We start from the raw sequence: 25,671 nt of genomic DNA, 5'->3' as shown, positions 1-25,671 counted from the left end.
CCCGCCCCCCCACTTATTTTATAGAATAATGTTTGCTAAACCTTCTGCCTATTGTTCTAGGTAAATATATTTTACAATTATTTAATTCTACCAAGTGATTAAGTAATAGCTTTCAGACTTCAAAAGGAGTTATGGATTCAAATTTAGTTTAATTTATAAACAATATTTTTAGGGTTGGTATCTTGGGCCGGATCCTAAACTGCCATATATCAGCATAAAATGGTTAACTTCGACAGAGCTCACATTTACAGCAGCAGATGTTCTTGCCCCAAATCTTTAATAGGGGTTACAACGGTATTTTATAAGGAGCTTCTGTAGTGTTTAAACAAAGGACAATATGCTTTAGCAGTTAAGTATATAAGACTTAGAACCCACAGCCCCTTGGCAGCTCAGATCATTAGAACTCATTTAATGTTGGACCCTCTGTAGATTTGACAAAAAGGGTAGTGAATGCAATTTGTATCCCTAAGGACAAAAAAGGAGGTCAAGGAGTTTTCCGAATAATATGTACTATAAACCCCCCAAAGAACCATGAATTACACTTATGAAGTTAAATGTCATTGAAAAATGACTTGACCATGAAACTGACAAGAAAAACACTGTTAACTTAACCTAATTTGTCAATTTCACGTGTCTCCCTCCAAACCATATTGAATGAAATCTGACAAATATGCCATTTTATTTTCTTGTGCAAATCTGTTAATAGAGCAACTGTGTTTATGCAGCAAAAATTGTGAATCACAAATATCGATTTTGGTGCCACTGCCATTTCAGGTAAATTGTTTGAACGATATGACTATGATGAATATCAGAAATAAAAAACTAACTGGTGAAAATATGCTGACCCACAGCTTCTAATTCCATTTCCTAGTGGAAGAATAGCATATGAATCAACTTGACCCATTCTTTTGGGGAGTACAAATCAATAGAGATTTCATACTATAATATAAATTCAGATATGTTTACTTGTTTTGTTGTGTTGTTAATTCATTCAGAAAATTTAAATAAGACTGGATGATCACTTAAATCTGTTGAGAAACCACTTGATATTTCACCGTTTATTCAGTAGCTCCTGAATTAGTGTGCAAAATATTTACAAAAGAGAAGAGATTTTGAAGTAGCAATGTCATTGCTATGAATTTTTTTTTTTGCCAAATGATGTATGCAAAAGGTTATTTTAACCTTTCTTGTCATGTTACTGGCCTTTTCTAAGTTCAGAGTTAATACAGCTTGCCTTCTGCAATTCATCTATCTTCTAAAAACCTTATCCTTTCAAGCACCAATGATTAAATCATCTAAATCCTTCTTCCTACCTTAAAAATTGACTAAAGCCAAAAACTTCATTAATGCAGGGGTAAGGGAAGCCTCATATCCTCCCAGAATATTGAATACAACTGCTATTTAAATCTCTGAAAACCAAGACAAAAGGAGTTAATGCTCCTGTAAGACCTGCCCTACAACCTTTACTCTGACTCTCAGGTTAGCAACTGCAACTGGAGATACATTACAAATAAGTTTCAGTTATGGATTCCCTACAAAAAGCAGACAAGAAGAAAAGGTGCTACTTTATGTGATACATTCTGTCTCAGAATTGTATTAATTCGTTTCCCTTCACAGTAACCAGTTGCCCTTCACTGGGCACGTCTACACAAGACACTACTACTCTGTGGTTACTGTGCATTCAGTTAGTACTTTTATAAGCGAGTGCTAACTAAATGAGCAATAACTGGAGTTACTGTGCAGGAGTGCTGGTGAATGCCTTTTAAGTGATGCTACTGCACAGTGGCCTAATACTACTGTGGAGTAGTATCTCAGCATGGTTTTTCCCACACAACACTACTGCATAGTAGTATCAGGCTACTGTGCAGCCAGCATCTTGTGTAGATGCGCCCACTGTTATATACAACTTTGGTGGCTGGATCAGGGAATACTTGAAGAAGGTTGTCACAGCTCACATTGTAATTTGAGAAGCGGTGTTTTTGCATCCCAATGGATAATACACCTCTTTTCCCCCTAAAGAATTAGATAAATTGTGCATGTAGAGACAGCACAACACCATGGAAGCTCTTAGTGGTTTGGCAGTGTACATGACATCGTTCTGTTACAACAGAGATAAAAGTAGGTAGATATTTCAGAGAGTCAAGTGTAGTAACACTAGCTACTCAAAGGTGGTTTGTACATAAAATGTTGGGACACAGAGTAAGTGTAGCCTGCTTATGTTCATTAAGCCTGGCCTAATGCACCTTTGTCTTTGTGATGATACCACAGCCTGCTCGTTTCTCCTCTTGTGCTCACTCACATACTCTGTCCCTACAGCACTTCCTGTCATCTAGAGGGATAGTGTGCCATGATGTTTGCTAAAGCAGGATGGGCCAGCATTCACAAAAGGCACCATAAGGATTTCAAGACAGGGATAAACTGATTTGTTTTAACTCTGTTGCATTAACTCTGTATTTCTTGGTTGTCAGAAGTTTAGGTATAAGCACATTCTGTTCTGGAAGGGAATGCTGCACTTCTGTTGAACCTTATCTCTGCCTTAATAAACTTCTTGGATACTGAATTTGCCTTCTTTTCTGTGGTAACACACGTTAGGGAGAAAAGGGCACTCCCTGGGAATATCTCCTTGCTGAGTGGCTCAGCTAACACTTTTGCCCTCCATTCAGTTGTAAGGACTGTAAAATTTTAATGTCATGGGATTTGGACTGCTAAGCCCACACTACATAAGACACACTACACAGCAATTTTCAAGACACATGATTATTCTGAGTAATCAAGCAAACTAGGTTTATCTTAATCATAGTGGAACTAGCACCCTGCTGTTATTTCTTATAATGATGTTTTAGGGGGTTACAGTGTCTAATAGGCATAGAATTTAATTAATGTTCATAGAATTCCTAAAAACTACAATTTATATCCAGGTGAAACAGCACTTAGGATGCTGCATTCAGCTCTGGAAAACTTAACACCAGAAAGACGCCAAGAAATTGCAGGGGATCTGAAGAAACAGAAGTGACTGTCAGGAGAGACTGACTTATGAGGACAGATACAAGGTAATGAATATGTATAGCCTTACTAAATGATGACTAAAGACAGTGAGATGGAGCATGTTTATAAGTATTTGAATGGTACAATAACCAGGGAAGGAGAGGGACTGCTTCATGTGCTCCTAGGTGGAATTAATGGAATGAAATGAAGAAAGCATGCTTAAATTTACCTATCAGGAAAGGTTTCCTAATAATATCATCTTTCAAATTTACTCATAATATTTAATCAACAAGGTGGAATCTCATGACTAACCTTAAACAGGACTAACCTTCATATTAACTAAACAGGACCAGACAAAAGAGTAGAATTTGTTCTAAAAGTTAATTCTTGGATTCACAGGACCTGGTCTGGATGGTGAAAGAAGAGCTAGAACCATTCCTTTCCATCTCTGCCTTCTAATTTTTACCCTTACATGAGAATGGTAGGCACCATATTATATAATGTTTGAGCATCTCCTTCAGTCTTCCACAGTTAGATGAACTGTGAATTACCTTTGCTGGGAGGGAGGAAGGGCGTTACAGAATAAATCTGATGCAAAGGCCTCTGAAATTAATAGAAATAACATCATTTACTTTAGTGGGTTTTGAACGAACTCTTTAATGCATCTGGGGTTATAAGCCATTTTCTGGGAGAAGCTGATAAAAATGCACTTTATAATAGTTGACTGTAATTAGTCCAATGGTAGCAGCCTCTGTAGCATTGACAAAAATCCCATACACTGGTCTCCCAACAACAGGACTGAGACATACTTGTGTTATCTGGGAAAGCCTTAATTATCTCTGCCTATGTTTTCTGGTGACAGACAGCTGTTTACTAGCCTATTAGCTGAACAGGTGCACTCCGCCTAATTCCTAGCAGACAAACTCCTGCATCAGTTAGAATATTCAGTACAGAGCCAAGGTTTGAATGAGCCTGGTCACAGACCTATTATCTCAACTAAAGAAATGCTCCCCTTTTCAGGTCAGAGGTGATGAACACTGGCCGGTCACATGGAGTAGCCTGAACTAAAACTGACAGGCTCTCAGGATGAGCAGAGGACTTCAGAATTTTGGCAATTCTCCTGAGCTAATTTTCCTTATAAAACAATACAATTACACTTAAAATAAAAGAGGCAGCTCTCTGATTTATGTTGTGGCACATTTTGCAAAAGTAATCATGAACAAAACCATTGCGGAATTCTATCTGTGACCATATTTGGTCAGATCATTTTGTTAAATACTCTCATTTTTTATATACACAAAAAATGACTACTTAAATTTTCAATATAAAGAGCTTTTTAGCATTTGTTAAATTGCTACCATTTTTGTGTACCATCTACTTTTCTTTAATTCCATGTGATTGTGTTTAACAAGAGTAATTTACCCTACATGATGTCTCTAAGTAGCGTGGATATCTATAGTCTTCCAAACCTGGCTCTTCTCTTTCTGTATTAATAGTGACTGAAGCATTTGCCTTTTGTGGGTTTCAGTTATGCCATTTTGTAAACCACGTTTCATTTTGTTCTCCAGTTTACATTAAAAATGTTCAATAAATATAATCCATAAAAAAAGGAAAAGAATTATCTTGATTCTTCAGAAAAATCTCTCAGATTTACTTGTAGCAGACAATTCTGGGGGACATTTCTACCACTGCAGAATAATGACAATATTAACTACACAGCAGATCAAAATACAATTTAACGTTTCCCAGAGCAGTAAAACTGAATGGACTCCATATATGAAATGCCCACCTGTGTACTGTCTGCTAGAGCAGATTTAAACTTGAACATTATGGAATTCCTTCTCCTTCCCTCCCTACCCTTTGGGTCTGTAAACTCAGAAGATACACTCAAAGCATACATAGAGTTTGTACTGTAACATTTACCTTCTTCACAGTTCTCTCCTTTGTAGCCAACAGAGCAGACACAATTCCCTTCAACGCAAGTTCCATGACCTCCACATGAGGGATCAATACACTGGCTGATGGGTACATCACATTCTGGCCCTTTCCAGCCACTGTAGCACAAACAGGTTCCTTTGGAGTATTGTCCATTACCACTACACAGAACAGGGCATGCAGCTGGATAATTGAGTGACAGAAAGAGATGGTGCACAGGTTTATATTTGTACTCTCATAACATTGCTTTAAAAAATTACTTTAAACCTTCTTTTGGATAAATATAACCAAGGTAATTTATCAGAAAATGCAGTCAGTATGTAGTAATTCAGCTTTTGATCACTCAAATATGATTATATATATATAAGTACATATATATTTTTAGGCTATAGATGCTATTTATCTCAAACTTGACAACTATGGGGACTAAGGAAATGTCTGGAATGGCCACTATTAACAAGTCAAAATGAATGGATTTGATTCTGACGTCAAATTAGTTTTACATGAACTGGGTGCATCTACATGAGACATTTACTGTGGAACTGCCTAATTAGCTCCACAGTAAATGTCTCCAGATCTACACGTGCACCCCTATTAGGGCACGCAAAACTAATAAACTCTGGAGCAGGCTAGAACTTGTAAATACAAGTATTAGCTTGTTCTGGAGTTTTTTCATGTGTAGTAGTGCATGTGTAGATACTGCCCTGGCTGGCTGGGGCACAAGGATGCTTCAGTAAGTGGCTGCCTGCTGGCTAGACCCACAGTGAAGCACTCTCATGCTCCAGCCAGCCCCTCTGCAGGGCTGCTCCAACTGGAACTCAATGTGCTGTGCACGAATAAATTCAGGAGCAATATACAGAAGAGTTTTTTGCTCATGGGCACATGTTCAAACGGCACACCCGGGAGCAAAAACCTCTGGAGCAATAAGCCCTGAAGTTTATGTGCACATTAATTGCATATGCCCACTAACTTCTGATTTTCACGGATGTGATAGAAGAGTATTGATGTGCTCCAAGGCAGTCCAATCACATGCTGTTATGCCTCACTGGTATGGCCTTTTTTTTTCTTGCACAGCATTTTTGAATGATCTAGGCAACTTTTCTCACTAAAATTTCACCATTTTACTTTGTAACTTTAATATTCTTATACCAGCATCTTGGGCAAAGTGATTACTAGAATCTTCATCTGCAGTGTTCACATCCTGCCACCAAAGAAAAGCCTGAGAAGGAATACCACAAATGGATATCATAATCTAATTTCACTTGGGAACCCTGCTGTCTGGTGGAATTTGAGTCTTGAATCACAAGCTCCTATATAATGTGTAGGAAGAGTTAGGTACCTAGGGATGCAATTTATAGTGGAGAGGTAAGGTTGAAACTTTGCTCTTTGCATGGAGTGCCTATCCCATTCAGGGTGCACAACCACAACCTAGAGGAAGGTATGAGAGCCTTTTCCTTCAAATGCTAAGGCGGAGCCAGTCCTTTCAAAGAAAGCTAGAGATGGTGATGATGTAAAAGATGGCAACCCCCCCCCCCACTTTTTACCAACAGTTCTGTGATAAGAGCATTCACTTGGGATATGAGACACCTTGGATCAAATCTGCCTAAGAGGATATGAACCCACATCTCCCATAGAAATGCCTAAAGCATCAGGCTATTTTGGTGTCTCAGTCCCCCTTGTTGCAACCATTCCACTTTGTTTAGAATAATTACATAATAATTGAGCCACAGGGAAAAAGTCTAAGAATGATTCTATAACATTAATTAAGGCACTTACCAAGAAAAAGGGAAAACTCAGTTTCCTTGCTACAATTAATATTTTATACACAATGGAACAAATCCAGTAAAAGGGACCAAGCACTATACTCCATGCTGACCTATATCCTCAGGATGAGGGCTCCCTCTTGAGAGATTTTTAGTTTCCCTCAGGTGGAGAAAGGATTTGAATGTGGGTCTCTTCTAACACGTGAATGCTCTAACCACTGGACTACTGGAAAAGGAGGTATGCTTATCTAATTTCTTAAAATAGTTAGATATGTTCTAGAGCAGGGCCTACAAGAGTGATAGGTGGATACCTATTTTCTGGAACTTGATGGTCTTAAATACAAAACACTGAGCAGTTTAATGCCCTCAAGAGTTGGTAGGTTGTGTGTATGCACAGTAATGGAAATGTATACATCAAGGGAGTTTAGGTGCATGTTTTGTGAATGTTAGAAACAAAGAAATATTGCATTTAGGCCCCTAGAGAAGCACAAAGGTGCCTAAGTCCACCACATAAATTGAGTCCTATATGAACTGCAGTGTCTACCGAAGACTGGGAAGCTGGTTACCAGCCACAGATAAGGAGAAAATATGGATGACAGACAGAGAGGGTCTTGGGAAGGGAAGAGGGTACATTACTCTGTTTGATATTAAGTGGGAACATCATGTTTGTTCAAAGCTATTAGAATATTGCTGCTCAAGATCCATTCTTACTTTGCTCTTGCTTTTACTTCCACCTTAACTTAAACCATTCGGAGGAACCAAATGATCAGATTTGTTATGAAAAAAATGTGGACATAATACTATTCCATCCATTTCTTCATCACATACCTGGGACCAGCCCTCATTCACTTGAGCTGTTCCACTGACTCCAGACAAAAGGACTGCAAGGCTAGGTGTTTGAATCTGCAATAATTTTCAGATATTTTTTGAAGTGAAATATTTTTTTACCTGAACAGTTATCTATCACTGGGGGTTTGCAGGTTACTTCAGTTTGGAAAAGAAACCAATGATGGAGTTGGGTATCTCTTATGCAAACCTGTTTGTTTACTGAGTGTTGCTTCTCCAAATACCAAAAATCAAGTAGCAGAAGCCAGTTTCTTTGCTGAAAATGTCTATGCCACATTATAGATAGCACTTGGCCCAATTACTCTCTCCCTTTCCTACTTTCTCCTAAGGTTTTTTTTGCTATTGGTATTTCTATGTCTCTGTTTGATTTTTTGTTGTTGCCTTCTCTTTCTCTATTTTTGATCCAACACCATTTTGCGCACACATATATTATCAATGTACAAACACACACACATATATATTCACACACACATACAAGGACATATACTTTATATAAACTTAACTTTGAACATTTGAATTAATCTATGTCATAAAATTCAAAGTAAGCACAGACAGATTGACCACAGTTGAACCTACCTACTAAAAAGAACTCCACATTTTGTAAGCCTAGGATTAAAAGACACAACTTCATCCCATTACCATTAGCCCAAGAGAGCCCAGGGCTATGAAGCATGGGGAGGAGTTCATCTCTGGTAGGCTAGGTCCATCTCCTTAGGCAAACTAGATGGACCTGAATGGAGTGACATCTCAGCATGAGGGCACAGATTCAGTGTCTCAACAACAGAGACAGTGTGAGGATATTTCACTTGGCTGAGATAATATTCAGAACAATTAATTGATTTTGAAGACAGGAAAACAGCCCAGCATGAACAAGGTACTTTTATACAATTCTGAAAATCCTCAATATTTCTTTAACATGTACAGAGGACAAAACTCACAACTGTAATTTAGAGATGGACAAAAATCCTTTTTTATACCTTGCAGTATGTAGCTAGTATTTTATATGCATTTAAGCATTACGTACCTTTATCCAAACTCAATTTTCTCTTTGTTCTTAGACAAAGCTGTACATATTCCTTTTTATGTGAATCATTAAGTACAAAACTGGCACATTAGAAATAAAGTTCTTTAATATTTTACTGACCACTGTGAGTTATAGTGGAGACAGATGTGGTTTGAACTTCTTACCAATGATCTCAAAGCTGACCTTCTGGGAACACTTCCTCTTGAGGATAATTAATTCAGTCTCTGTAATAACTCAACCCAGGACTTCCTTTTAGCAGAGATTAAGCTGCTACTGCTGAGTTATTATGCATAGTTTTGCATGTGTTTGAGAGAGATGGATTACAGCTCACTAGAGACTAAGTTAAAATCACCAAACACATTTCATAATCTGCTTCAAACTGGATTGGAAATAAGGTCCAATTGTTGTAAAGATCTGTATGTAACAGGTTACCTACACTACAACATCCTGTTCTATAGATCTGAAGAACATTATAGTTACATTACATTCTACTATGCTGTGTCCTGAGCATTTACTGTAATTGCCAAGGTATTGCATTTCAATTGCATATGCCAGTTTATTATAATAGTTTATAAATATACCCTAGGCAAGGAGCTATACTCTAATGGAAACAGGTGCAAATTTAGTTAATAAAGCTGTACTTTATAAAGTGAGAACTGAATTTAGTTCCATAGTTATACAGCAGTGTTTTACATAATTTAGAATTGAACCAAAAGTTGCAAACGTAGGTGTCTAAGGCTAACATCTTAGAACCCAATTAAGCCTACTTTGATATAAGTGGGCTGATTTTTGAAAGGCCTCAACAGCCCAAAATCCCACTGAAAGAATAAGCTTTGCAGAATGCCAGAACCTTGAGAAGGTGTTTCCTCTGGCTGGTGAAAATGATATGATCAGGAAAAATGGGACTTGATTCACTTATCCTTTCGCTCAACATTGTGCTAACAACAGTAAAGGTGTCTTCAGAGTGTGGGAAACTAGCGCAATTTACAGCAGCTTTTAGGTTGCTTTAATTCATGCTTAGGAGTTAGCATTCATATGTGACAGACTTACCCGACTGAGCTCCAATGACAAATGAATGCAGGGAATATAACTTGGGTCTCGAGAACGAATGGGAATATAACTTTTAGTGCTGTTTCAATTTTAGTCTTGTCATCAACAGTTTCAAGAGATGCACAATTTTGGCTTTGCTACATAGAGGGTGTGTCTACATGTGTATTTACATGCATCTAAACTTAATGTGCCTTTGCTTAAGGCACATTAAGGTGATTTAGGCACATGTCTACACATGGACGTGCTAATGCACATTAAGGAGCATTAAATTTAGGCATGAATAGCTAAGTTACATTAGCACATGTGCAGACATGCTCACGCACATTAATGCAGTTTGTATCCACTGACGGCCGCCACGTTAATGTGCATTAGTGTGTTTACATGTGCATTAATGTGACTTAGCTATTCGTGCCTAAATTTAAGGCTCACAGAACCTTATATTGCCATTTTTAAGGTGCACTAAGGGCATGCACATGTAGACATGTGCTCTTAATGCACCTCAAAAATGGCAATTTTAGGCTAAGCCCATTTAAAAGAGCCACATGTGCCCAGAATGTCCTTTTCTAATGAATACATCGCTCTCCAAGACAAATGTGTAGTACAGAAAAACATACTAGAAGTTCCAGAATTACTCAGAGCTTGCTGTGTAGTTCAGATATGGAATCAGATATGGCTATGTTTAAATAAGTATGTACCCAAAATATATGGTTCTTAATGACAACCGTGAACTAAAAGTTCTTAGTTATGTTGCCAAAACTTGAGGCTTGCCAAGCTTCCTATTCTTGTTCTATCAAACTGCACATTAGCAAGCACGAAAGGGATTCGTAGAAGAATTTCCAGGAGGACAAAAAAACTCATCAGGTGTGTCAAATCTCTGACATTCAGAAACCATTTGGGGAAAGCAGCACACGCTGACTTAAGCACTAAAGTATGGATGCTTTAATTAATCCGGGGTGAATTTAATTGCTTTAGTTAAGTGGAAATCGGGTTAAAAATGATGCAGAGCATGCTGGGGTGTGTTAAAAACATGACATATGAGTTGGATGAATCGATAAATTAAAAGCGCACAGATGTTTTAATTAAACCCAGGGAAGTTAACGAAGATCGCTGGAGACTTTTAAGCCTATGATTAATTCAATTCATTTAAAATACCTGTAGAGATATGGGGATGCCTCCATTTTGAGAGTTATAAAAGTTCTCAATCAATAAGTACTTAAGCTGCTCTACAAAAAATTCCATGATTTTTTTCTAGGAGTGACTGAGCAGCATTAATCACATAATGAATATTTACATTCTTTTGAATTCTAAGCAAGGTTTTGCTTTTGCTTTGGCCAATGTTTATAAACAGGGCTATGGATTGTCTTATTATTATTATTATTATTATTGGTGTGACCTTAGATGTCACAGTGAAAGCTTTTGCTCTTCCTTCCTGTACTATCCTCACACGTTATCTACTTGCATTAGATAGGTGCTATACTTATTGTTACCGTAACAAAAATTTCTGCTTCATAAAGTATCTTTATATTTGGTGTTCTGTCATAGAATACTGATGCCCCTCTCCTTTCTGTGGAGACTAGAAATTTCAGAAGCATAACAAACATTAGGTTATGAATTCCTACAGTAATAAGCAATAACCATAAACAGTCCCTAGGAATGGATAATTAAAAATGCTGAATATGTTACTAATATTTATGCTATTCACTGAGCCATATATGGTCTGAATATCATTTCTCATACCCAATCCTACATTTAATGGTGGATGGAGAGGGGTGAAACCTACTTGCTACCTTCATGAACATGAAGTGTTGGAGCGGCAGCTGGCTACAGCTTCAGATCTAAATGTAGGTGGCCTCAAAAACAGAGAAAGTATGAAAAAAAAGTTGTGTAGACATCACCCAAAAGCATGACACCCTCTTTGTTATCTATGGGTTCTGGGTTGTGAGAGCCTGAGGAAAAACAACTATGTTACTGACAAAACTGATGATGTACAGAACAAGAAATTATTCCTTCTAATCTCCGCTGAGGAGTGTTTGAGATGTTGAAATAGACAGTTCTTAGAGGCAAGTTCAAGTTTGAATCTTGAACAATTTATACTCTGAAAAAATAGCGAGAAGGATTAGGAGGTTTCTAAAATATCTTATCTTAGAGGCTTTCACTGCTATTTCGGTAGTGAAAACAAACTGGGAGTAAAAAAATAGATAGGGTTTTGTGGTTCTATGAAAGACCAGAGATGATCGTTATTAAATATCTAAAATTCTGCCAGACTTACAAGTGCCTGAAGTTCTTAATGCATGTGCACAATTCACCACATGAAAGTCATTCTACATGTATGGGAGAGGACAAGAAAAGAAAGGGGCAGCGGGGCAGGCCCTATGAAGAGAGGCTAAAGGGCGTGAACCAATTCAGCCTCCACAACAGAAGGCTGAGAGGGGATCTGGTGGCCATTTACAAACCCACCAGGGTGGACCTGTGGGAATTGGGGGAGGCTCTGTTCCCCAGGGCACCACCAGGGGTTACTAGGAATAATGGCCACAAATTGTAAGAGAGAAGGTTTAGGCTGGACATCAGGAAACATTACTTTACAGTTAGGGCTGCCAAGCTCTGGAAGGGGCTCCCAAGGGAGGTGGTGCACTCTACTACCTTGGGGGTTTTCAAGAGGAGGCTGGACAGATATTTGGATAGTGTGATATGACCCCAGTACCCGTTCCTGCCTGGGGCAGTGGGTTGGACCTGATGATCTGCTTTAGGTCCCTTCCGACCCTAAGCACTATGACACTAAACGTTTTTGTTTGCTTATATATCCAGGGATCTGGAATTGGATTATGCTAAACAAGAAAAAGTACTTTTATTTCTAAATAAGAAAAAATTACTGAAGTGAAGTGATCAACAAGGCTAACTGCACTTTATTGTGCATTAGCAGATGCGTGATGAAGAGGTCCAAGGAGGTGATGCTTCCCCTCTATGCGGCACTGTTCAGGCTGCAGCTGGAGTACTGCATCCAGTTTTGGATGCTGCACTTCAAAAGGGATGTGGAGAATCCTGAGAGGATTCAGAGGAGGTCACTTGTATGGTCAGAAGCCTGCAGGCAAGGCCCTGTTACAGAGAGACTGAGGGACCTAGATCTTTTCAGTCTTCGCAAAAGATGCTCTATTTACAAGAGCAGCCCATGGAGTAACTAGGAACAATGCCAATAAATTGATGGAGAGCAGATTTATGTTGGACATCAGGAAGAACTTCTTCACAGTAAGGGTTGCCAGAATCTGGAATGGGTTTCAAAGGGAGGGGGTGCTCTCCCCTACCTCGGGGGTCTTCAAGAGGAGACTGGAGAAGCACACAGCTGGGGTAGTTTGACCCCAGTGCTCTTTCCTGTCCAGGGCAGGGGGTCGGACTCAATGACCTAGTGAGGTCCCTTCTGACCCTACCATCTATGAATCTACTCTGGAATAACCTTTTATTTAGACAAGCTCTTAATTATGTTGAAGACAGCTCAGAATTCACATGTCCTAAAACCCCCTAAAAAGAATGACCTACAACTTTTTGTGTACCTAAATGATACTCACTTTAAAGTCTGTTTTCTCAAAGTATGACAAAGCTAAAGCAATTGTTGAGTCCCATTTGGAAGTTGGAAACTAGCCTTTTCCAAGAGCACTGCAAGGATGGGAGGCTTCTTTAAAGATCTTGCTTGCACAGTAATCTGCATCACTGTATATACCTCCCTGTAACTAGCATAACACACTTTACAAACAGTCTTCTGCTTTACCCTTTAATCTTCAATAAAATCTATATATTTGGGGTAAAACCTGAGGACTGGAAGTTTCTATTCCTTGGAATTCCAATTAGTTGGGTTTCCATTCTTTGTTCTACTTCTGACTGGCTGTGTGCTTTAGACTTGCTCTCAGGTGATCACATCTAAGAAGTAAAGAGTTCACCACGGACCACTTATTTTCTGGCCTCTGTTTAGACTGCCAATTACATACAATTACAAAGGAAGATGTTGTGGTGAAAACACCTATTCCCTGTAATTGGACTAAGGCCACTACCTCATTCTACAGAGGCCATGGAGCACCTGACAGATAATGACTATTGGTCACTGCCAAGCTGGGGTTCAGGTCAGTTTACTGGTTTTGCAACTGTAATTGACATTTAATGATACAAAAATGTTTGCAAGTGATATGATTTTTTTCAGGATACACAACAGTCATGTAAAACTGGGAAGAAGCCTACCATGAAGAGTAAAGACAGAAGGCTAACTTTTGAACCTGGAAATTTTCACATGGCAGCCAGCAACATTGTCAATCTGTCAGTAATACCATCAGTCAGCTAACACTGGGAGCTGTAACACTGGGATGACTGTGAACAGGATTTGGAAACTTAGGGCATGGACATAAGTTATGTTTGGTAAGCAATTGACTCCTGAAAGTGCTCTAGAGCTGTGCTGCAACACATGTGCTGCAGAGCACTTTTAAAGTGGTGACTCACCTGACTAACCCTCATCAAATGAGGGATCAGATGAAGGTGCTCCACTTTGGAGTGCCTCCTGGAGCTTGTGTTCCCTAGAGTTAATTTGTCACATGAAGGGGCTGGGCTGATGCAGCCCAGCCTGTCCCCCAGGGTTGTCTGCAGGAAGGTCGGGGGGAGAGAGGAGGGGGAGCAAGCCATGGACTGGGGTTTGCCCGGCTTGAGCTGGAGGGTGAGGCAGGTGGGATGGAACCTCCCCCGACCTTGAGCCCCTCCAGCCCACAAACTTCAGCCTACATCTCCCTCCCCCTCCGCTCTCCCTTCCTGCAGACAGCACTGTAGCTGGGCTGGGGGAGAGGGTTAGCTCCTCCACTGCCGGCAGGCTTGATCTTCCTGACCCAACAGGTGAACATCTGTTGGGTGGTGGGGGAGGAGGGTGCTCTAACTCATGGGGCTTTATGTAAATTGAAGCAAGGGAAATTTAGGTTGGCTATTATGAAGGATTTTCTTACTATGATGGTGGGCATTGGAACAAGTTACCGAGAAAGGCTGTGGTATCTCCCTCCTTAGAAGTTTTTAAGAGCAGGTTAGAGAGACACTTGCTTAGGATGGTTTAGTCATGGATGATCTTGCCTTGAGAAAGGGGTTGAACTAGATGACCTCCTGTGGTCCCTTCTAACCCTACTTTTCTGTGATTCTATGATTTTTCAGTAAAGTACTTTCTGACTATATTTCTCTTTCCTCCTTTTATCCTTAATTGCCAGGCTTTCCCTTTACTTTTTTTTCCAGTCACTAGACAGTACCACCAGGCTCCTTCTCACACAGGGCCATAATCAGTACAGACCTCATTTGGGCAATACTAAAATGTTTTAACTTCTTCTGAATAACATCTCTAAGATTTTATACCCATCTGCACAGCTAAACTTCTTTTTCAGGATCTCATCATATCACCTCTCAATTATAGCAACAACTTTTTCCCTGGCCTTGAAAAACGTAGTCTCGCCAGCTCATTTTCGTTCAGAGCACTGCAGCAGAGATCATTTTCCTAGTCTGTCACTTCGACTTCATCACTCCTGTTTTGGATCCAATCACTGGCTCCCCCTTCACCATTAGATCAAATACAAGCTGCTTTTTACAGTCAAGGCCCTTCATTCATGACACATCCTCCCTAACAAATAATCTCTTTCACTATGGAAATGTTGCCTCCCACCTTTGATTGTCACATGATGCCAGCTTCCATCACAATCTTGTTATATTAAACAAGCACCTTTGTGTTTTCTCCCATTCTGTTCCTCCTTGGGGAGGGATGCCCTGTAAATGTCCACAAAGCTGCCTCATTATCTCTCTCCAGGTCCCTCATTAAAACTCTTCTTTGCTGTGAGTCCTACAGAAATCTTGACAACAGTTAGGCTGAGACAACTGCCTACCACGCTAACCAACACTGTCTCATTGTCTCCTTGTATTCACCCTTCTATTTGTTGGCACTTATACTCAGATTATAAATTATCTAGGGCAGGAACATTCCTTTTCTTCTGTGTTTTCCCAGCATGTAGCAAAATGGTGTCTAGTTCCCTGACTAGGACTGTTAGGCAGCATGGTGGTAATAATAATAAAATCTTTCTACTGTCTTTTCCCTTTTACTTAAGCTCTGACCTTTTTCTTGTTCTACCACTGCTGATACCAAAAACGGTATCTCACTTGTGGGTACCTGCATTTCCTATGTAATCTACGTTCTATTTCCTCTATGACTTCTAATTTGTCAATGCACCAATCTGAAAGGTTTCACTTGAATAACACACCAGATTAAGTGGAGGGAATGGGATTACATAAGAACTGCCTTAGAGGCCATAAGCACAGTTGCTTCTGTGCAGAGTTAGGGAGCAGTGGCAAAATACAGTGGCCAAAGCTATTCTATCAAAACCTGTCCACTTCCTTTCAGAGTGCTAAGGAGCCTGGTGTACCTGACACATGTTCTTCTTCTATGACTCTGGGCCACCTCCAAATGACAACCACAGTTTTTACACTAAACCCATGAAAAAGGAATGTTAATAAGTAATGTAAAAAATGTTATTGTAAGCCGAACCGCATTTACTCATCATGGAGAAAAGGGAAGTTTCCTATAAGAAGTACAGTACAAAAAATAACTGAATGCTTGCTTCGGAAGCAAGGTGCACTCTTAGGAAGCAAGGTGCACTTTCACTTTCAAACTGTTTCACCCATCAGACTCCCTCCTACACGGTTTTATTCAATGGGACTATTTTGCGCATTAGATCAGGAAAAAAGAGTGCCAAGTAACCTATTTATTGACAGTGGATTATTTGCACATAAGAAGAATCCCTGCTCTGCTAACAAGTCTCTCAGTAACCCCAGGTTCAGAGTGCCAAACAGTTTTATCAGCCTCTAATTAAAACAGTTTATGTTTTGTACTAGAAACATTGGTTTCTTTAATGATAGCTGTAGAGCAGCAGGAGTTGCCATTCCTAGTGATAGTACTTATTTACCTAATACTTTAGGATGTAACTTGTTAAGTTTTTATATAGCAGGTCAAAAGTACACATGCAACATAAAGGGAACGGTAACAATATGTAAAAGCTTTCACCTTTTTAAATAAACCATTGGGAATACCATATCTTTTAAAAATAATGAAAATAGATATGTTACAACTACAATTTATGGGCTTGGCAATTATTTTAACAAAGTGATGGACTTGAATGAAAAAAGCAATAAAAACCTACCCTTGTATTTATTCTTATTAAAATGGTGCCGTCCTTTGCCAGCAAGCCAAAAACAAGCAGAACAAAAATAAAATAATGAAAATGCCACATAAGAAGAATAGGGAAAAGTTGAGAATAAATATGTATTTGAATAATGAGAGCTATTACAGATAGACAAGAGAAGCAACTGATGGAACATGGTACAAATTGCTGGTTTAAAAAAAAACAACCCCAAGCACCTATTTTAAATCAAGATATTAATTCAAACGTATTACTTATTACATGACATAATCAATTATGTTTATCTACTAAATGCCAACTTCAATGCAGTTGGCAAGAACTATCACTAGTTATTTTGTCTGTTTTTAAACACAAATCAAGAATACCAGTTACTAGCTCTCAACAGATAGTTCAGGTCAAACTCTGCATCCTTGAATTTATGTAGATGTTTATACCATGCTTATGATTATGGTATGTAAGGCCTATGTAAACTTGTAGTGGGTATAAGTCCAAGCAGAATATCACCCTTTGAGTATAAACTAAACAGATTTTGTATACAAATGCTTACCTTTAAAGGTAAACAAAAGTTTACCTTTAAGGACAAAATTAAAGTGCAGATGACCACTTGCACATTAGCCAAACTGTGTATGATGGTGGCCCTGAGGGTGGGGATAGGGAGCATTTTTCAAATGTCATGATATTAAAATAAATTACAGTCAGCTTGCTGCACTGCCAAGATAGTAGTTCAACTGCTCATTAAACAGTGAACACTGTAAAGCTCAAAAACCAAGACTTTGGGAATCATTCCTGCTTACTGACTTAGGGGGAACACTGGCCAATCAAAAACAACAGAAGCGTTTGTTATCAAAAACAGGAACAAACACTGGTGTTTGTCAAAGTGGGAAAAAAGAAGTGTTTGGTGCTTCCCAGGAAGTGCCATGCAACTTACTGAAAAAAATAACTGAACACAAAGAAGCAATATGACATAATGTCAAAGTAACATAATAATGACTACATACTGTATATTCCCTTACTGATGCTATTACCTGCCTCTTCTTGTCATAGGTTACTTATTGCTAGAACCTATGCAAATATTTACACATAGGAGGTTATCTGCAGTGTAGAACAATTTACAACCACTTCAACATTGGCTTAAACCAAGCCCATTTGTTTCAGATGGGTGTACACCCAATCAATCTTACCCCTAGTTAAAAACTTTTATTTTCTGGCTTAAATGTGGACTTTATACCACCTAACATTAAAATGTGTCATTACTTTTAATATGGTAAATGGAGCCCTTAGTCATTGGGTGTGATTGAACTTCCATGGATTTTAAATGAGGAGAAAGGATTTTGTGGGAGGTATCTTTTATTGGAGCAACTGCATGATGGGGATAGACTTAGGCAAGCATTTGGGTAGCAGAATACCCTCTCTCAAAGGGTTTTGCTGCAGGAACAATGGAGTAGAAATATGAGGATTGGCCCCAGTGGGCGCATCCAGATGAGCGTGCATGTGCCTCTTGCCCCATCTCAAACCCCTGTTGTGGAGCCGTAACCCCTGTGTGGGGCTGCAGCCCCTGTGTGGGGGGCTGTAACCCCTGTGGGAGGGCAGCAAAATATATATTCATGTTTCATGAATACACGTATTTAGAGTTCACTTTATTAATATGATAGAGACACTGGTAGGCTTCTACATTGCTTTAACACTGTAGATATATCAATAAAACATTGCCCAACTGATCACTGTCTCTGTTTCACTCTCTCTGTCTCTTTATAGTGGTATTTTGATTTACTTGTGGAGGGACATAAATTTTGGGGTATTTTAGAGAGTGACTTTGGGATTTTTTTGTCAGGGATTTTTCAGTTTTCCAACAGGGAACACCAGAATTCCTGCTCGGGAGGCCAGTGGCAGGACCCTGCTTGCTCAGAGCTGACACCTTGGACCCAGCTGGCTGTAGCTGACCTGGCCAAATGGGGCCAGAAGGACATCCTTTGGCAGTTCAAAGCAGGCCACCACACCTGGAACATCTTCCAGGCGATAGCTGCCCAGATGGCTGGGCAGGGGGAACTCATGGCAGTAGTGCCGCACAGAGACCAACCCTGTAGCCACAGTCCACTGGCAGCTGGCCCAGAGGGGCAGATGCCTCTACTATCTGTGCAGTCCCCATCCGGGTTTGGCAGGTGAGCAGCAGGTCACAGCTAGGCAGCAGCCCCCACTGCCAGACTGCTGCAGTGGGTAAAGGGTGCAGGGAACATTCAGGGCTGCTTCAGCAATCCAGCTGGCACAAGGGGCAGTGTCCCCAGTGTCCCCAGTTGGCTGGACCTCAGAAGCTCCTGAGAGCAAGTAGCCCTGAGCTACTTTTGTATGGGTGGGGCCAGGACAGGGCAGCTTTTTATACTGCTGGGGACAGCACAGGTGCTGGACTCGGGCTCTAGTTCCCCCTGGCTGCAGATCCGGGAGGACCCAGGCAGAGCTGTTTTGCCCCAAGTGGCACCATTTGCTCCACAACAAAGTTCATGTCCAAGCACGTGCACTGAGGCAAACAGCCCCAGCTCAAATTTGCACCGCTTCTATTTGAGCTGTTGCAAGCGCATGTGCTTGCATGTGTGGATGTGCCCATTAAGAGCATGAGCTTTCTGCTACTGGTGAAATCCAGTCCGTTAACTGATAGGAGAGGTGTAGCCTAGGAATTTCAGGGCCATTAATATTCCAGTTTTATATCATGTGCTATTAGCTGTATCTCTTCCATACTAGACATACAATGTATTGGAGCCACTGTGGATCTATGGACATGTAGATGAGTGGTCCTTCCTGTATCTCTCCACTATTTTAACCAATAGCAAATCACATGGAGATGGTGTGCAGATTGTTCCCAGGTGTTGCTTTCATACAGGGGTGGAGGGAAGGTAGGGCCACTCTACCTGAGAGTCTCCCTAGCACTGCCTCTAAATGAGTAAGTTGCACAAAGGACCTTGCATCAGCTCTCTGCATCAGAAGTTTGTATCAGGCTATGAGAATCTGTTAGGCTCTTACATTACTGCCTGATGCTCCCTAATTCAGACTCTCCCTAAAAGTTCCTGGCTCCTACTCCCATGTCTTGGTCCAGGCACCACAGGGGGCCCAGGTGTCTGAGGCTGCAGAGAACTGGAGCTGCCAAACTACACTGTGGAAAGGGAGTGTGGTGGTGTGGTCATCCCCTTTCCAGAGCGGGTAAGCTATTCAGAAATCACTTCAGACTTGGAGATATAACCCAAACAGTAATTATATATCTTACATTATATGTTATTCATATATTCATGAATTATATGTTACATATATTATATGTGACATTATATGTTATTCATATATTACATTATATGGATAATTGTATCTTACATTACTGCCTGATGCTCCCTAATTCCCTAACTAAATAAAATCATTAACAAAGAGGGAAGAAAACTAAAAACTTCCACAAACTCATAATTTCTGTACTTTTGACAGAAGACAGGGTGGAAAGGACAAGGTGAGGGGATTATGTATTGATTGAGTAATGCTGGTAAGTTTATTGAGCTATAACTGGTTGACAAGTGTCTCATAATAAAGTTGTTTGTCTGATGCAGCCTGAATAAACAGTGTATACTGGCATAAATTTTCAGTACAGTATTAGAGGTGAATATGTAAAGGAGGCTCAGAACACCCTGCATTATTGCTCCATAACTCAACGTGCATACAGTGATGTCTAAAGAGTGGCAGTCAAGCATTTATAGATTCTTAGATTAACACCAACCAAATGTGCACCGGTGTCACTGTGTATTTATTAATACACATGACAATTTGGTATGCTTTGATTATATGCAGTTGTCGCCTTTAATGTCTTGCCAATTGTCTTGATATCTCAGACCTCAGTGTCTGTGGTATCTCTTAGAGTAAGTATAAGGAACACTGCTACTACAGAAATAATATTATTGATAACTTAAAGGAAAATAGGAGAGTTTTCTGAAGGGTTGCCACTGTGTTTCAAAGAGCATCCAAAACACACATGTTCCACAGACCACTGAATGCTCACCTCAAAATCACAAACACACAAACTCCCACATGAACCAGGAAATTAGGGAAACCTGTTTGTAGCAGATTATTTCAACATGGTGTGAATAATACCTTTTGCACAATCAGCTCCATGAAATCCTGGAAAACAGTGGCAGACTCCAGATACACACTCGCCATTCCCATGGCAGTTACGGGGACAATCCTGCACTGAATCTGAAAAAAAGAAGAGACCCAGGACACATTAGTAGTTCTTTTTCCAAGTGTCAGAGAAAACATGTTGTATATGCATATGGAGTTTGGGATTCAACCTAATGACAAGAAGTTACATTTAAAAAGTTCCAAATATTAACCTTACTTGTTTTGATGTTTTCTAAATATTTTTGGACCCTAAGTATTTTAATTTTTAAAATATGTTTTTAGCCTTTTTTAAACATGTCCAGATATCTTCATTTTTAATTTGGTCAATGTTGTCTTCCACACATCTGTGCCAGGAATTGTATAAATAGCAACAGTTTTACAACATGTAGATAGAACTTCGGACTTGAATTAATAGAACCATAAATATTGATCTCAATTTTGTTTTGTATCAAATTAAAAGAAATAAAAGGTTTCACATATAAATTATATTTACTTTTTGGGCTAAAGTCATACTGTAGGATTATGAACACAGAACAAATTTTAACTAAAGTAAAGAATTCTAAGAGAGAAAAGGGACCTCAAAGTAAATGCAAACTCAAATGATAACCATCATCTTGGCCTTTCAATACTATTCACATTTGTGGTGCAAACAGAAACTGGAATGTGTAATACTTTAAAATGTCACTTTGTTGTTTTTGAGGAGGAAACTCAACTGTGGAAGCATTCATTTCCTTTGCTCTACCGTACTTTCCTTGTATTCAAAAGTACAATGAATTCACTGTGGTGTGTGTGTTGACATCTTTTCTGCCATCCTTTCTCCTATGCCATATCATAGAAGCTTTCAGCTCCCTTGTGATGGTGAAAGTTTTGATAATAAGTAAGTGTGGAAGAACCTCTGAACTAGATAAAATACTGTACTTCTCTCTGCATTTCAGGCCAATTACTATCATTGCTCTATCAAGATGTCTACCTGACTATTATCTCTTTGACCTTCCTGTAAACTGTAGTCCAGACCAGGCAACTCTTTAAGACAAGCAGCTTATTGCGTCTCAAGCAATAGTTTCTGTGAGACCAGTAGAAGTACACCAAATATTAGAGGTATTGCACGTGTAGCTCACATAACATTTAGAATTATGAGGCACCTATACATGAGCAGTGAGGCTGCTCTGACATGCTGTAATTAAGTGAGTCATCTGGAGTGTAGTAATTACCGAGCTCCAGCAGACTCCAGCACCTTGTGTATCAGCATCCCCGCACTTAAATATGGCGGTGGGGTTGCTTTAACTAAAGCTTGTTCAACCCCCATTTTTAAGCACGGGGACATTGATACATGAGACACTCCAGGTTCTTTAATTAGAGACAGTCCAACTGCTTTAATTAAAGTGCGTCCCCTCGCCCCCCCGCCACTTCTGGAACCTGTGTATAAACGCCCAGGAAAAATACTCTCTACATGTGCATATGTGGACATATACATGATTGTGTGCATGTGTGACGACTTATAAAACCATTTGTGGATTATGAAGGAAAATTACCTTTTGTATCTTACATTTCAGTAACAAGCAACAAATACTCCTAAACTAAAGGTATATGGTTTGGCTATCCTCTCATATCAATGTTAATCAGGACTTGCTCCAGTGAATCCAACATGAAATCAGGAGAAGAGAGGAGGAAAATTAAATCCATGATATATCCATACTAAGAGAATTCATCTGCCTTAAAAATAGCTTTCTCTGTTTTTCATTATTTGACAATCTCCTCCATAAAGTTTGGGATTATTCTCTCCCTCCTTCTTGCTGAACAGCAATGACACTCCCAACACAAAGAGGAGTATATAAGGTTCACAAAGTCTAGCAGTGCTACTTCTTAATTCCTTAATCAGATGGTGAAGAAATGAACTTTCACAAAGCAGGGAAAACTCCTTCTCAATTTCTGATATTGCTGTGAGAATGGGGAAGTTATTCAAGCACTTCACCCAACTTCATCAAGCTTTTGATAAAGCTAGATGCTAATGCTAGATCGAACCCTTCCCTTCTAGCCTCCACAAAGCCTCAAGCTTCTCTCTTTACTTTGCCCCTGAGCACAGGCTGTAGGCCCTTTGCCCTTCATTCCACTTCTTAATGGAAAGGTCCAATTTTGAATGCTGGAGGAGATATTGGGGAGGGGGGGGTGGTTGCTTGACACTCACCTCTGCCTCCTTTTGGGGTAGTAGCAATCAACAGGCCTGTCTCCTCTGTGAAGAAAGAGGGAACTATGCATAGCACATTCTACAATATCACAGGCACCTAATTTCACCTATTTTGATATTATTCTACCTGACTGTTAGGAACTATACCAAAGCAGCTGTTGAGGGGGAAGGAAATAAGAATCGATACAATGAGAGCGATAAGGCCATTTAAATGGACCCCAGGATAGCTATTAACTAAAATAAGGCCACTGGGGAATGACCCTACCTGGAGTCACCTAGACTAGCAGGGACTACTTTTCCTAGACCTATATTGATCCTTCTTGGCCTCTTGTGGGCTCAGATCAAGCATACTAAAATCTTAGAGACAGCAAAAGGGTTGGGTGGTTTGCCAGCACCAACTCAGCAAGAACACTCTAATGGATATACACAGAGAAAGTTGCTGAGTTTACAGCTAGCTGGCTCTCTCTCCCAAACCAGACCTGGTAATGATAAGCATGACTAGAAGTTACTAGAAGTTAGTAAAAACAGAAAATATTTATGTTTACGCAAGAGGAGATGCACACACAATCATTTACTGATTTTGCCCTTTACTCTATATTCTACTTATCTTTGGGTGAATAAACATGAGAAAAGTAATAATGGTTTTGGTTTTTTGAGCCACTTCTATCAGCTTGCTGCTAACAGGTTCCCAGAGGAAAAGGGCTTCTAAATTACTAAACAGAGCTAGACCTGTTGGATTAACATGGTTAGTAAGCAGGAGGGCTATAGCCTCAGAGGTCCAGTCTAAGGGTAATATGATGGCATTGTTCTATCTGCAGAGAGGGAAGGTAGCAAAACCCTGAGGGTTGTGCTCAAGAGGGACTGAAAGGAGTCTACCGTACAGTTTACCCTATAACTGGGATACCATCTACATTTTTTTATGAGGTTTTACTGTGTTGGAGTAGTGAGGTCTCCACAGGGAGCTGCCTGTGACAACATCCAAAAGCTTTAAATGGCCAATCAGAATGTGGCTTTTCAGAACCAGTCAATAAAACTGCTTATTGATTCACAACTGTAGGAATAAAATGTGTCCATTGTAAAGCCTCTGGGTATATTCATTTTCCTTTGAAAGACAGTTACACAGCAACAGGATCACAGCACTCTGCTGCAATACCAGAAGCATAAGCATCTACAACTCACCCCTCAAAAGATTTCCCTCTTTTTCTTACTTTCTCTCCACATTAATCAAATGATTGCACTACTATGAAATGTTCACAAAAGGAAGAAGCTGACAGAATGCATTCACATTTAATAGAGATAACCAGAGAAAAAAAGTTCTCAGCATGGAGGCATACATACCCAAGATAACTGTGCTGAAAGAAACCATCTCTTTGTCTTTGCCGTCATTGTAAAACGCCAAGTGCCACAAACCCACATCCAAGTACTGAACAAAAACAGCTTCATTCTGAACAAGAGTCTGGATACTGCGCCGCTCTCGAGGGGATTCCACCACACTCCATTTCTCCTTCCCATCCAGACGTTCCATGAAATCATACTGAGGGGACAAACAGACACAGAAATACTCAAGTGTAGCAATGCCACAGATCAAAATCTACAAGATGCCTTGCCTTTGCCTAAAATGCCCTTTTTTAACAACCTTTTTTGAAGAATGCATCTCGTTGAAGCTAGCCTTTCCTCATTCATCATGATACTACTAACAAACCACGATTTTTATTCTTTCTGATTCTGTGAACCAGAGTTACGCATTTTCATTCTGCAAAAATGTTGAAAGGTGCCCAATTTAAGCATTTCCACAGCCTGAGTTTCAGAAGAGTTGCTAATTAGTTACAGCAAAACAAAAAAATGAAGTGGACTTGTTACCAGCAATAATTTTAACAGCCAACAAAACTTCAATAAGCTTTCATGTTACAGGGGGTAAGAAAATTGTAAGAGAATTCAAGATGCAACTCCTCCCTCATATCACAAATACAGCATTGTTCAATTGATTCAGCTGATTAGGATGATTTTTCACCTCTTTCTGGAGCATCAGGTATTGACCACTGTTAGAAGCAAGATGCAAGAGAAAGCAATGATTTGATACATAGCAAATTTAGGTTCTTATATAAATTTCCAAAATCAGGAATCCTCATTTAATAACAAACTTACCGTATTTAGTTTATTAAAAGATGAGATCCCCCCCTCCCATTTAACAGGCCTGCCCCACTGCCTTTGCATGTCCTGCCACTCCTCCCCTGCACTCTCCAGTCTCTACCTCCCTACAACACTTCTCCCTCTATCTTGCCCACTGTCATGCTCCTCTCTACCTTTGCTCTGTGCAGTAGGCTCCATCCCTGTTACAGCCTGGGAAATGCTGGAGCTATGGGCCAGGCTGGAACAGCAGTGCCGGCTCCATGCTGCTGCTATAGGGTCGAGCTGGAGGCATGCTCTGTGCCCCAGGCTGCACCGGGGCAGAGCCTACTGGTATGGAGGAAATGTAAGGGGAGATGTGGGACTTGAGGGGCAGGCACTGGGGGAGAGGCTTGGGGGGAAAGAAGGGAGGAAGTGGGG

General features: G+C 39.9%; 1 protein-coding gene across 7 annotated transcripts in view; it reads right to left on the bottom strand.

Moving 5' to 3' along the window:
- Positions 1-25,671, bottom strand: part of TENM2 (teneurin transmembrane protein 2) — a 1,374,704-nt gene that overhangs the window by 156,461 nt on the left and 1,192,572 nt on the right. For 4 of the 7 annotated variants that reach the window (XM_019506505.1, XM_019506510.1, XM_019506507.1 and 1 more), the window contains 3 exons: positions 24,463-24,658; positions 20,913-21,014; positions 4,909-5,103 (listed from right to left, as the gene is read on the bottom strand). In XM_019506505.1, the coding sequence (XP_019362050.1) occupies positions 4,909-5,103; positions 20,913-21,014; positions 24,463-24,658 (493 nt within the window). Of the gene's footprint in view, positions 1-4,908; positions 5,104-20,912; positions 21,015-23,124; positions 23,170-24,462; positions 24,659-25,671 lie in introns of all 7 variants that reach the window. The other 3 variants (XM_019506504.1, XM_019506506.1, XM_019506509.1) reach the window with 1 other exon arrangement.

This window comes from Gavialis gangeticus, unplaced genomic scaffold (assembly GCF_001723915.1).
Source record: "Gavialis gangeticus isolate Ggan-Ray unplaced genomic scaffold, GavGan_comp1, whole genome shotgun sequence".
Taxonomy (NCBI): Eukaryota; Metazoa; Chordata; order Crocodylia; family Gavialidae; genus Gavialis; species Gavialis gangeticus.
Note: the sequence above shows the minus strand (reverse complement) of the source record. Positions and strands in the feature narration are given on the sequence as shown.